Below are 14,642 nucleotides of genomic sequence, written 5' to 3'. Positions count from 1 at the left end.
TGTACATAATGTAAAGCAACCACTTTATAGAATATAATACAAGCTATAGGGTTCAAACAAAAAGACAGGAAAGATTTAAAAGCCTTATATTTCCATGATGATGATTTGGGTATCATGATGATGTCGATGACGATGATGATAATGATGGTCCGTGTCAGCATGAATAACGTTATAGGAGATACAAGGAATCTGTTTAATCCTTTGTTGAAATTTTGAATATGTTTGAAAATTTGGATAATTTATTCACTAGAAAGTTCCGAATTTTCTCAAACTAACAGTTTTGTATCAAAAACAAAGTTTTCGGAAAGCCAATTAAGATTATTGAGTAAAGTTTTTCTACATGTTGTATATATTTGACAGACTAAAATGTAACGATGAACATCCTCAATATCTGACCAACATTGACAAGAAGAATCGTTTGTAATGTAAGATCTAAAAGGGTCAATGTTTAAAAAATGAAGCGGATTATCATAATCAAGAATCATAATATTTAATTTCCTAGGACTTTTCGTGTACTTTGAGAACATGTTTTGTACATTTTTAGTAGAGTGGTAAAGTTCCATCTTGTCGTCACTGTTTAGCAATTACATAACTACAGGTGACGACCAGCTACTGGTAGAGGGTTCTATCACTCCTAGCTTCAGTATTCTTTGGATCTTTTTCAATCTGCAGCTTGTCATTTTGTTTGCTGTCTCAGTGAGACAACATTTCCTGTATTTATTTCATGTTGGATTAGGATGGTTCGCCATATGTCATTCGTATACATTGAGAACACGTTTTTGTACTTTTTTAGTATAGTGGCAAAGTTTATACTTTCCTTTTCAACTGAATGTATGCAACTTCTTTTTATAAAGAGTTCATATATTCTGACAAATTCAGCTTCTGTGCAACAAAAAATAATACTATTTTTTCATAATATGATTCATAATCACCTTTTTTTTTTTGGATATATTCTGACATCAGTGTCATTGAAGTTAACTTGGTTATGCAGACTAACTACTTTGTTTTCAATAGAAGTTTGCAGTTTAGCAGGCATAATTGCTACATTTTTATCTTCAAACAGGGTACAGATGGTTCAACAATACAACTATAACTCAACTTTTCACAAAAATGTTAGTTCATCAGGTATGAACATTCTTGAATTGGCAGGAATGTTGATTTCTTCTTTGACTTCTACACGGAATACATCTGAGTTTCTACATTGAATTTCTGTCAGACTGGTCTGTAACACCATGTTTTGCTAATCAATTTTGTTGATATAATGTAACAGAAAGTCTTATCCAATAATAGCATCTGGACTCAGTGTGGACTGATATAACACTCTATAATCATTTGTGGAAAGCGTTTTAGGATCATAATGGTCAGGCAATAAGATGTAACTGTATTTTCATTTACATCTTTTATAATCAATCTAGAAGTCTTTAATTTCAGCTTGTTGCATTTTGGTTTTCTGCAAGCTTACAGGATAGTAGTAGAATCCGTGTCTACTAGGAATTCAAAATGAAATATCCCTATTTCTCTTATTTTTGTGCTATTTTCACATTTCTTGATCGGTGTTAGAAAAATATTTCTCCTCACTAGTAAAATATCTGTTCTCTGCAAATGATTGGTCGAAATTTAATTATGACGTCAAATTTTCTTGGTTTCTCCTGAATTTCCTATTGTGACATCATGAAAAAAGGCGACCATGCCTGATGATGTCACTAATAAAGAACAAAAATTTCTGAAAATCTTTGAAAAAGAAGGATAAAAATCATTAGAGAAACAGATTTTACCACTATAACTCGTGTATTACGATATTTCTCCACTCTCGTCAGTTAAATTTTAATTATTTTAAAAGCTCGGCAAGCCTCGAGCTTTAAATATTAAAAATTAACTGTCTCGAGTGGAGAAAAATCGTAACACACTTGTTGCAGTGGTGGAATCTATATATCCGCAACAGCATAAAACCCGTTCTTAAAATTTCTAAATGTTTTCCCGAATTGGCCAATTCTTTTATCATAAATATCATACATTTTCGTACTATGCTCATTAAGTGAGTTATCTGTCATATGGGGTCCTTCATCATTGACGGTTTGTAATTTTCCTACTACTTTCCAGTGTTATTGGACAGCCTTTGATATGCCTCGGTGATTCACAACTAAAACATTTATGTTCGAACTTTCCTTGGGGAGGTATATTATTTTTATACAGGGTCTGGGGAGTAATTGTAGGGGTATTATAACTTGTCTGTTCAAGCTTTGCTACTCTGACATTCAGCTGGTCAAAACTGTAGTCCTAGTCATCGTCTACAGAAATTTGTATTACAGCTGTTGTCTTCTTATGTAGAACTGGTGGTTCACCTAAAATAGCCTCATGTCTTTCTATTTCTAGTACCGCATCAGATATGGTTGCACATTCTTTGACAATACATCTAAATTTTACTTCAGGTGACACTTATTTGTACAATTGGTTCAGGGCATGGCACTACGATCGAGGTTGGTATAAGCTTTTTAGGAAAGTTGTCTCAATTCATCACCTAGCATGGGAATTGATTCACATAGCAAACATTTTAGGTGATATGTCAGGTCAGCTTATCCAAACCCGATCAATTTTATTTACTGCAGGATGTTACTACCAAAATAATCGGTACATGGACCATTTCAGAATATCAAATTTCGTGTTTTTTTTTTAAACTGTTTTTTTTTTTTTTTTGACTGTATATGATTCACACATCAGTTGACAAAGAGAACTTCGTGTTGATTAACATTAAAGGGTGACAAATAATTAAAAGGAAATGAAACGGTGATAAAATGACAAAAAGAAAGTAAATAATGAAACGGAAAAGATACTAAGTATATGGTAGGGTTTTTGCTGTTCTGAAAGAAAAGTAAGTTTTTTTTTTTGTGAACGACACAGAAACGTAACAAAATAAAGATAATCTTGGAAAAAACTAACACTCGTTTAGCAAACACCTAAAAAATACAAATACAATACAAAAGAAACAAACAAAACAATGAAACATATTTATTTCATAGACACATTGCTCTATATTCCGAATTAAAAAACACAGAAAAAGAATCAGTCTTAGTTTACTTGATTTGTATAATAGAAAATGCTGATTTGGGTTTGCCATTAACAAATCCCCCCCCCCCCAAAGGTTACTTTTAAGGTGTCATTGACATTTAACTGCAAAATAGAAGCGAAATTCAGAGTTTGATAATATTGTGTGATTGATCCATATGCTGCTCCCATAAAGATATTGTTCTTATATATATCGAGGCTGGCGTTGGAATCATCCGTTGTAATATAAACAGCAAGTTGGTATAACCCACATTTTTCACAAATAAACTGACAACTCGTCGTAAAGGTATATGAGTCCAAAACCATATGAAATATCAACATTACTAAAAATGACCACTTGTCCTCTTGTATAAGTTCTCGGTTCCGCAAATGCAATGACAATAACTGAAGAAAAAAATCTAAGTAAATGTTAGTAAGCACTAGCGAAATATAAAAAAAAAATTAGAGTTAAAACAATAACTTATCAATAGGTAGAATTTTCATTTCGTTTTAGTTGAACAAAAGTTATGGTTTTGACAAATAAAAATTAATTCATGTCCAAGCAAACCTATATTACCTATTTAATTATACGTTTAATCCAACTTAAGATAATTTTCACCTGGACATAATAGCAGTCAAAAACGACGAAAGTGTAACTTCCAATCACTCACAGTGATAACGAAAACGTAACGTCACAATCATACATTTCCTTCCTGGGCTCTGTTGTTCATCTTGTCGTTATTTTAACGATTGATTAAATTTAACGAGTCGTTAAATTTTTTATCAAGTCGTTACATAACGAGTCGTTTATTTTCTGTTGTTCAACAATATTTAACGAGTTGATTAAATAATCAACGAATTAAAATCTAATCAAATGATTAATCAAGTGATTAAATAAAACCTACCCATCATTCATTATTTATGAGCTTCCTGTCTGTAAAAAAATGGCTAAACCAGTTGAACAAACCCCAAGCAAACTGAAAAGGCTAAAGAAGACCAATTTTACTGTGGCAGAAGAAGACTTGATACAACAGCTTGTGGAAAAAAACTCCAACATCATAAATGGAAAATTAACAAACACAGTAACAAATAAGTTAAAAAAAGACATTTGGGATGAGATTACCATCAAGGTAAATTCTCTTGGAGTTGCTCTTCGTACTTCAACAGAAGTACGAAACAAATGGAGGAACACCACAAGAGTGGCCAAGGCCGTTTATTCAAATCACAGGAATGAAATATTCAAAACTGGGGGAGGACCAGCTCCAAAGAAACCCAGCACAGCAGTGGAGAGGGTTATCCACCTGATGAAGGACACCACCAGCTTCAGAGGGATTCAGGGTGGACTTGAAACAGAGTCATTCCAGACAAGTATGTAAATAATATTTAGCACATAAGAATATATCCCAAAATGTTTTTTTCCCTTAATTAGAACTTCTCAAGGCTCTACCCTTTTTATTGCACCTTGTAAAAAGTGAACTTTAACAGTGTCAACCAACTCAATGTTTTTAATTTTCATAAACAAACAATTTTTGGCAAAAATTTGTTTTGAAGGTGTTTTTTTATTGTTATTGTTAATTTTTAATGAAATCCGATGAAAATAACACACATATTCGTAGCCTTTTTAATCATAGTTTCCGTTATTCAATTTTAGTAAAAGTTTCGTCTGCTCCGCCGTCACAACAAGTAGGGGAATTCCCAACTGATATCACGTGACTGAAAACAATTTATTTTGACCAATTTTCTATTACTTAAATGATTGCCAACGTGTTTCTTGTTGGTTTGAAGGTTCTGGTCTTGTTTTACTATTGCAAGATTGCATTTGTTTAAACTGATAACGGTTTTAAAGTGTTATATTCAACATTTGTTCACAAGTGGCAGGTGCCCGCCAAGTCGGCTTCAAACTGGTATCTGTTGTTAGATTAAAAGGAACCACAATAGATAATTTGGAGCGAAAACCAGTCATGATTTATAATACTAAAACACATACGGACTGGTTATCATAAATCCGGAATAAAGTTTATCTATTTGTTGTTGCAGTCTGAACCTAGACAGGAACACATAGTTTATAGCTAAGACCCATAATAATATTTAAAGGGTTGAAATAGGGTCTTATTTAGTCTTGTGCAATTTTTTTTTTACTTGCAATTTAAAGTACATTGTATCTGAATTTAATGTATGATGATGTTTCCATTGTCCCGGCCCTATAAACAGATAGATAAAATACCCAAACACAGTATCAACAAGACAATTTTCTCATTTATTACAGATCCACCAACTATCACTGCCACATTACCAGAAGAAGATGCCAGCCAGGATCTCTATGAGTCGGCAGCATCACTTATCAGTGACAGTCCACCCCCTCTCAGTCCACAGAGTCCATCTCTGCTGACTGGATATGACCCTATCCTAACACAAACAGTTGTTCCAGTACAAACAAGTATTACAGAAAAGCGGAAGTAAGTTTAAAATAAATATAAAAAAGAAGATATGCCTTGATGAAGGACATACAGCAAGAGAATGTCCAAATGGCTGGAAATGCAAAAAATGTGGGCAATTTGGACATAAACAATTTGAATGTACAGAAAATATGAATTCTGATTGTGAGGGTAATGAAGATGGTGATGAAATGGATAACACATCTAACAAAGAAAAACATGATGATGATGATGACGATGATGAAAGCAATGATGATTACACAAGTGAAAACAACCAGTCTCTTGAGGAAGGCAATTCCCAAAATATAACGAAGCCTTCAATGAGTATCGAGGAAAGGAAGAAGTCGGATAATGACCCAGAACAGTCTCAGTCAATCCTTGATACTGAAGAAAGTGCGTTGTCCAGAAAAAAACAAAGTCAAACACCAAAGAGCAACAAAAATACAGGTCATAAAGATAGCATAACAAGATATTTAACAACAAAAGGCAGAGATCAAGATAGCACTAATAATACTCATGATACTCTTAAGCAGTCAAGAAATAAAAATCCAAACTTTGAAAAATCTCCTGTGACGCCAACTGAAAATCTTCATGATGCAACAAGAGAAACAGCTGCAAAGAAGCCAAAGAAGAAACGCTAGTTTGCTTATGATGAAAAACAATACAAACTTTAGATAGAAATACTTTTAATAAAAATCATATATATAAACATTAAAAAAAAAAATGCATTGCTATGTTAAAATGTCTCACAAAATAGTTTGTACAGCACTGTTTTTATTTATATCATCCAGTATTTACTATCTAAAACGTTTGATCTGTAAATTTGTTGTATGCTGTATACTTATGCAGCAAGTTGTGAAGAGAATAGAAGGTCTAGTTTCAACAGCCTCTTTAACTCTACTGAAGTTATTTCTGTTCGAAACGTTAAACCTGAAAAAGAAAAAGAAAAATGTAAAAATAAAATACGAAGATTCTGTCATAGAACAAGCGTGTATCAAAGTAGTGAATAAATTGCATTTAATAAATTTGAGCCAAAAAAATGTTTTCTATTCAAAGGGAATTGTGACTTGTCAAATGCTACTAATGTTAAAATTGCTTGTAAAATATATAACAAGCACACATTCAACACTTAGATTAGCTTCTGCAAATGTTCTTGATATTTCACCTAAAATTAAAAACCCTAAAAATATTTTTTTTCACTGTGTGTACTTGAGAAAAACAGTGTACTATATATTGCATGGTTTTGTTGTAAGAATTTTATGTGTACATGTATGTTATTATATATGGACATTTTTATATCTGTTACCACCAATGATATATTCTCTGGTGATATGTAGTGTAATCAAATTTTCTTATCATAGATATGAGTACTGAAAAATGCATATTGTGCCAAAAAGTGCCCAAGTTTACATGCATTATTTTGTGGGTAAAAAAAGTGTGTCAACACGTGCTTATGTTTATATACAGTGTCACGTGGACAAGTAAATACAGGTCATTCGACCTCGCACGGACTTCTATTTTACTTTCGAAATTCTTGAATCTTACAAAAAAATCCACTGACGAGTGTCTTAAATGGTTGTCTATTAAATCTCATAAAATAATTCTTAATGAGTGTAAATCATCACATCTATCATTACAATCATCAAAATACGATTCAGTGTCAAAAATCAGACTAAACGGAAAAGTTATTAATAACAGCAGGTCAAAATGTAGAACATACGTAACTGGACAAACAAACTTTAAATACAAAATGTGTTATAAACTGAGATCCAAACGCCGAATGCTTAGTTTTAAAAATAAAAATAAAATAAACTTTATGTCAGATTCTAAAGACACAATACCGCAAGTAAATCATTGTTATTTCTGTGAAAAGAAATCACTCAAAACAAGAAACAGAAGCAGGATAAACAATAACAAAAAATCGCTTATGTTTACAAAGATAGTAAAAGCTAGAAAATTGTTTAAAGGTACATCGTTAAAATTTAAATCCACAAGAATCAATGAAGCGTACTTTGTAAACACTCAGGAAATATAACTGTATATGAAAAGAACAAGCTATTTAAAACCTTTCAGTAAACATACATTTAAGTGTAAAAAAAACGCTAGAAATATGGTAAAATATCTCTGCCAAAAAATGAATAAAAACCTCACTAAAATAGCAAGGTATAAAAATGATATACAAATATATAAATGCAGCTGCATACTATGTATGGAAAATATTTTCAAAAATATGATTAGAAAATGGTACTTACCAGATAAAATGCTTAATCGACAATTTTCAAATAATCCAAAATGAAAAACAATCTACATATAAGCACGGTCAATGCCAATGGCCTGCAACAACCTGAAAAAATAAGTAAAATTGTAAGCTGGTCAAATCAACAAAAAAGTGATATTCTATTCATGCAGGAAATCCATTTTACAAATAAAATGAAGTTCACATTAGAAAAAGAATTTGGTGAAAATCTTTTTAGAAGCGACGGGACAAGCAATTCACGTGGGGTGGCAATATGGATAAAAGATAAAACCAAATTCAAATACATAGATGAACATAAAGATTTAGAAGGAAGAATTATTATGATTAATATTGAAATTGATGAAAATATTTACACATTAGTTAATATCTATGCTCCAAACAGATTGAGAGAAAGAAATAGTTTTTTTAAAACAATAAAAGTGTTTATTAATAAATACGGACTTGGGCAAGTCATTCTAGGAGGTGATTTTAATGACATTTGGTCACTGCTAGATACAAAAAATAAAACTAAATCTCCCAAAAAATTTGATAAACCAGTAACAAGTTTAAAAGGGCTTATAAAATCATGTAAACTAATCGATATTTGGAGAAGCAAAAATAAAAATACTAGACAATTTACTTGGAGTAGGAACGATAGAACAGAAGCTACCAGAATTAATTATTTTTTTGTTTCTAAAGAGGTACAAAAATACTGCAAAAGTTTTGATATTAGACCTATTGTCCAAAAAATAACTGACCACAATGCAGTGTCACTCAAAATTAAATACTGAAAGAGGAAATAAAGGACGGAGGTATTGGAAGTTAAATGCTAGTATAATGAACAATGAAGAATATGGTTATGTTATTAAAAAGCTAATATCTAAATATGAAAAAGAATTAACCAACTGTGAGGATTTGGGGATTCTTTGGGATAATTTGAAAATAGAAGTAAGGGACGCAAGTTTAGACTATTGTAAAAGAAGAGCTAAATTAAAGAAAGATGAAATAAATGTTCTGGAAACAAAGTTGAATAACCTAAATAATGAAATAAATGATAGTACTGATATAAATAAAACACTACAAAAGGAAATAGAGAATGTTGAAAATAAGTTAGATAGTTTGTATAAAGACAAGATTAAAGGGTAAAAAGTAAGGTCAAGGGTAAAATGGTTTGAAGAAGGTGAAAAAAATAGTGCATATTTTTTGGGGCTAGAAAAGAGTCGTCAAACAAAAAAAGTTGTTACTGAATTATATGATGAAAATGGTTTGGCTACCAAAAATCAAAATAAAATTTTAGACTTGGAAGTAAAATACTACAAAAAACTCTATGAATCAACTAATCCCTGTGATAATGAGGTTAAGAAGTACATAATAGAAACAGAAATATCAAAGCAGCTAGATGAATCAGAAAGCGATCAATTATGAAGGGGAAGTGACTGAGAAAGAATGTACAGAAGCAATTTTTAAAATGAAGTTAAATAAATCCCCTGGCCTGGATGGTCTGACAGTGGAATTTTATAGGCAATTTTGGATTAATTTAAAAAATATTATGGTTAAAGTATTCAATAATAATTATGAGAAAAAAGAACTTACCAATTCACAAAAAAAAGGTGCAATTTCCTTAATATATAAAAAAGATGACCCGCTTTCATTAAATAATTACCGTCCAATTACATTACTTAATATAGATACAAAACTACTGGCTTATGTGTTAGCACAAAGACTTAAAAAAGTTTTACCATCTATTATAAGTCTAGACCAAACTGGATATGTAAAAAATAGATATATTAGCTTTAACATAAGACAAATTCAAGACATAATTGATTATTCAGAGAAATTTAATATAGAAGGAGCAGTACTATTTCTAGATTTTAGTAAGGCTTTTGATTCTTTAGAATGGATTTTTATGACAGAAACTCTCAAAAAGTTTGGATTTAAAAGTGGATTTATCAGATGGGTTGAAACTATGTATAGCGATATTAAAGGGTGTATTTTGAATAATGGGTGGGTCTCAAGTCCATTTAAAATATATAGGGGAATACGACATGGATGTACGATTTCTGCTTTACTGTTTGTTATAACAGTTGAATTAATGGCAATAAGATTGAGAAAAAATAAAGAAATTAAGGGAATAACAATAAAATTAGATGGACAATCTTGTAATTTAAAAATCTGTCAATTAGCAGATGACACAACATTGTTTCTTCAGTCTCGTAAAGATATAAGCCTGGTTCTCAGTATAATAGAGACATTTGGAAGTCTATCAGGGCTGAAACTTAATAGGAATAAAACAGAAGGGATATGGTTAGGGAGATTAAAAAGCAGTAAAGATAAATATGAAAATATCAATTGGACAAATAAACCAGTCAAAAGTCTTGGTATTTATTTTGGGTATGATAATAAGGAATGTCAAACATTGAACATAGAAAAAATCTTGGATAAAATTACAAAACTTGTAGACAGATGGTCAAAAAGAAATTTAACATTGCTTGGAAAAATTTTAATTGTAAAAGCTCTTCTGCTACCAAATTTAACTCATTTTGCTACTAACGGTATTATTACTAAAGATAAGTTGCAAATCATAAACAATATAATTTATAGATTCGTTTGGAATGGAAGAAAAGATAAAATAAAGAGGTCAATATTAACAAAAAATTTTGCTGAAGGGGGCTTAAAAATGATTGATCTGGAGTCTTATATAATGTCAATACATATAAAATGGATTAAAAAAATAATACAATCAGAAAATGCTAACTGGTCTGTGTTGCCTAAATTATACCTGAATAAGTTTGGCAAAAATTTGCTAATTTTCAAGATAAATATAAGAAACATAAAATCACTTGATAAAAAAATATGGAACAATACACCACTATTCTATCAAGAACTGATCAAATCATGGATAAATTTGAATGATACTAAAAATAATCAAATATGTAACTTTTTAGAGATCAGAAAGCAAATAATATGGGGCAATAGTTTGATAAAATTTAAAGGACAATGTCTGTTTTTTGACAAATGGATTGAAAGTGACATTTTATTTATAAACGACATAATTGATAACAGAGGGCAAATATCAGAAGAAGTAATCAATTTAAAACTAAAAAAACAAAAGTAATTGGATTGCTGAATTTTCAAAACTTAAAAAAGCCATACCAAATCACTGGGAGGAGAAGCTTAAAACTGAGAGATCATTCAAAGCTATAGTTAATATTAACAGAGAAAAAATTAGACTAAGAGACAATGAGGATATACTGGGCATTAATAATAAAGACATTTATAAGATAGTGCAAAGTCGAATAAAAACAGAAACACCTATTGGATTTTTAAAATGGGAAAGGGTATTACATACAGGAAATATAAATAGTGAACTCAAAGACACTATAAAATTCACTTTTGAATATCTAAAAGATAATAAAATTAAGATGTTCAGGTGGAAATTAATGCACTTTATCTTGCCAAATAAAGAGCTGTTATTTCAATGGAAAATTTCTGAAAACAGCCTTTGTTCATATTGTAATGAACGAGATAACTACAATCATTTTTCATCACATGCTCATATAACACAACCTTCTGGAAATCAATGAGATATATATTTAACAAACTAGGTATTGACAAACATGTAATAAGCCTACACTCTCTAGTAATAGGATACAAGATTCATGATGATGCTTATTTTGGACTTAATCATTTGCTGAGTTTAATGTTTTTCTCAGTCTATAAATCACATTATAAATCCAATAATAAGGGGAAAAAAATAGACATATTGAAAATTTTTAAATATGAAATTAATAGTACAGTTGAATTATATTGTACGGCAAATATAGAAATAAACAGAATGTTAAAAAAAGTGTTACAGATCTTAAAATAAATAAAATTAACTTTTGGAAAAAACAGTTTCTTGAAAAGCAGAATGCATGTATTAATATGTTAATATTGTGTATTTGTTTTCAATGTTTCAAGTGTATCAGTAAGCATATATGCTACTATAATGTATGTATATGTGTTTATGTATGCAAATGCATGTATACATGTATGTGAATGCATGTATCTGTAAATGTCTTTATATGTGTGTACATGTATGTATGTAACTATATGTATGAATGTATGCATATGTATGTGTGTATGCATGCATGTAGGTAGGAAAGTTATGTATGTAAGTGAAACATAAAATTAGATTGGCAAGAAAAAGGGGGGGGAGGTAAATGTATTGTAGAAAAAAAGAAATAGTTTTATATAATGTACATCATGTATCCTATCTTATCTGTACATGTTTATAGAAGTCAACAAAGCTTTTGTACAAAGGTATTAACTTCCATATGTCTAATGATTGTTTTCTTTTTTATGTGAAACTATAAGAATATATATATAAGTATAATAAGTACAATTGTAATGTTTACAAATATAAAGGTCACGGGTAGTTAAATTGGGGTCAAATTTGTAAATAAAGTTTCATGATAAGAGCTTATAAGAAACAAACAGTATTAAATGTAACTTACCATTCTTTATTATTATCCAACACTTCCAAAAACTTGTATAAATCCAAAGGTATAAAATAACAAAAAGTATCAGAAACAGTATGTCAGTAACCACGCTGTCTTTCACATACTTCACATGTTTCAAAATTTTATTAAAAGAATCGATAACGGATTTTTCTCCGTAAATCTCACGACACAGCGTCTGTAACATCTTTACTTCGATAAGATTTTATATGATATTATGATTATTTATAAAGTAATTATAGAAAAATAGAAATGTATTAAAATGACTATGTATAAAATAAAATAAGTTTTACTGTATATTCTCCCTGGATATTCAGTAATAATTGTGTATAACAGGGATACTTGATGGAATGCTGTACATCAAGTATTTTGTTAAAACAGCAAGGAGTGCAATAAAGAATTTATGAATGTTAAAAAAAAAAAAAAAAAAAGATATGTTATGATTGCCAATGAGACAACTCTCCACAAGAGACCAAAATGACACAGAAATTAAAAGTATGGCCTTCAACAAGGATTTGTATAGTAAGATATGCTACTATACAAATTCTTGCCTGCAACAAGAACTCTTTAAAAATGTGTTGTGTAAACAGGTTCCGCTAGTTTATTTGGTCAACACTTTTTTCTTGATACAATGTATAAAATTAAATTTGTCAATGCATGTTTATATTTCCAACAATGAACCTCAAAGTGAGATTTTGCTATCGGTTCTTCATGACAATGCAGTCATTAATATCACTAAACGTGACAATCTTTCAAACCTAAACCTAAAAAGTATTGACAAATTCTGCTAAGGATAGAACTATATGGTATAGTGATTTATAGTGATATATTTCCTTATAATAACTTTAAATGTATTCAAGTTTTAGTCATTTCAACACCTAAATAAGCATCGGGGATGGTGGTGGTGGTGGTGATGGTTGGGGGGATCAATACTTGATTGATAGGAGTGCCGCAGGGGTTCTAGTGTGACCCCACCCTATTAATATAATTAAGATATTAAAAATGTATAGTCCTTTTCCTATATTGCGTAGTTAATAATGTAACCTTTTCTCATATTTGTTGTGTTTCGTGTGGTTATTTCAGAGGCAGATTTAGTGGGTGGGCCCAGGGGGCTTGTGCCCCCACCCCTTCCTCCTTTTGTGGGAAAAATTTGGTTGATTATATAGAGAATCACTGAAGCATGACTGGAGTGGGCCCCCTCTTGTGAAAATTTCTGGATCCGCCAATGAAATAAGGGCTAAGATTCTGTATGTAATGTTAATTCAACTTACGGCGAGACTTTTTAGGATGTGAAAAATGACAGTCTCAGACAGGGCTTTTTAGTATACAAGTAATTGGAACTTTTTTTACCTTTTCATATATTTCTGGTAGTTTTCCCCACCTATTCACATATTTCAAGCCGGAAAACATGACATATTCCAACGGCACGTCGTTCAATCACTTTGTATATAGAAAGTGGCCCCCGAGTTTAAGTAGCTATTTGGTGGAATTATGCCTGTGTATCGATCAATAAAAAGAGTTGTAAAATTATTCAATCTTTTAAAAAAATCATTATGTTTTTTTTATTTGTAGGATAGTGAGAACACCCTCAAAAAAGGTAACAGTGCAGGACATACATGACATACAGTATCGTGCACTGCAGGGTAAATTAGTGATACAAGAGAAGAAGAACATTCAAATGGACCTAGAAGTGAAAAAACTGGAACTCCAAATTGAGCTTTTGCAGAAGTTAGTGGGTGGCAATTCAGAACCGGTCACACTCTCCCAGGCACTTGCCTCTATGTTTTGAACGTATTAAATTCATTGTTTTATTGTTGATTTTTATTTTAGAAATTATTATGAGGCCACCAAATTCATTTTGTGTACACACTCCTATGTAAAAGAAAATAGTAATTACAATTTAGCAACACCCAATGCACCTCCATCATTCAAAGAATCATAAGGGAGCTACCATTTAATTTTTATGAGGGGAGGGGGGTTGGCTATGATGAAATTTGAAAAAAAAGGCAGGACAAGAGTTTTGAGTAAAAAAAAAGGCAGGATGAGCAACTTGGCAAAAATAAAGGTAGGATGACAATTTATGTAAAAAAAGTTAGGATAATCTAATAAAAAAAAGGCAGGACAGAGATTACACTTAACAAAAAATGCAAGACAACATTTTTCATCCTAGCCCCCCCCCCCCCCCCCCCCCCATAAAAATCAAATGGTAGCTCCCTAAGTGATGCATGAATCAAAAACTTATAAACAAATGACAAGTATTTCAACCAAAAACTCAATGATCTAAGGATGTAATAATGCATCTGCATGAACAGGAAGCTAGCTCCGATGTTTCGTTTTTGACTTCTTGCAAGGAATGAAATGTCTTTAGATCCTCGCTGCAATTATTCTACATGTACCTTCCCAAAATCAGGAGCCTGTAATATTAATGGT

The 14,642-nt window shown here is 31.1% G+C and overlaps 1 protein-coding gene across 1 annotated transcript; it reads left to right on the top strand.

Moving 5' to 3' along the window:
• Window positions 1-4,004: 4,004 nt before the first annotated feature.
• On the top strand, window positions 4,005-14,020 carry LOC127704162 (uncharacterized). The gene is made up of 3 exons (XM_052208062.1): window positions 4,005-4,410; window positions 5,309-5,498; window positions 13,785-14,020. The coding sequence occupies exons 1-3, from the start codon at window positions 4,347-4,349 to the stop codon at window positions 13,999-14,001; spliced, it is 471 nt and encodes a 156-aa protein (XP_052064022.1). The 5' UTR covers window positions 4,005-4,346; the 3' UTR covers window positions 14,002-14,020.
• Window positions 14,021-14,642: the final 622 nt, after the last annotated feature.

Source organism: Mytilus californianus, unplaced genomic scaffold (genome assembly GCF_021869535.1).
Source record: "Mytilus californianus isolate M0D057914Y unplaced genomic scaffold, xbMytCali1.0.p SCAF_6, whole genome shotgun sequence".
NCBI classification, from domain to species: domain Eukaryota; kingdom Metazoa; phylum Mollusca; class Bivalvia; order Mytilida; family Mytilidae; genus Mytilus; species Mytilus californianus.
Note: the sequence above shows the minus strand (reverse complement) of the source record. Positions and strands in the feature narration are given on the sequence as shown.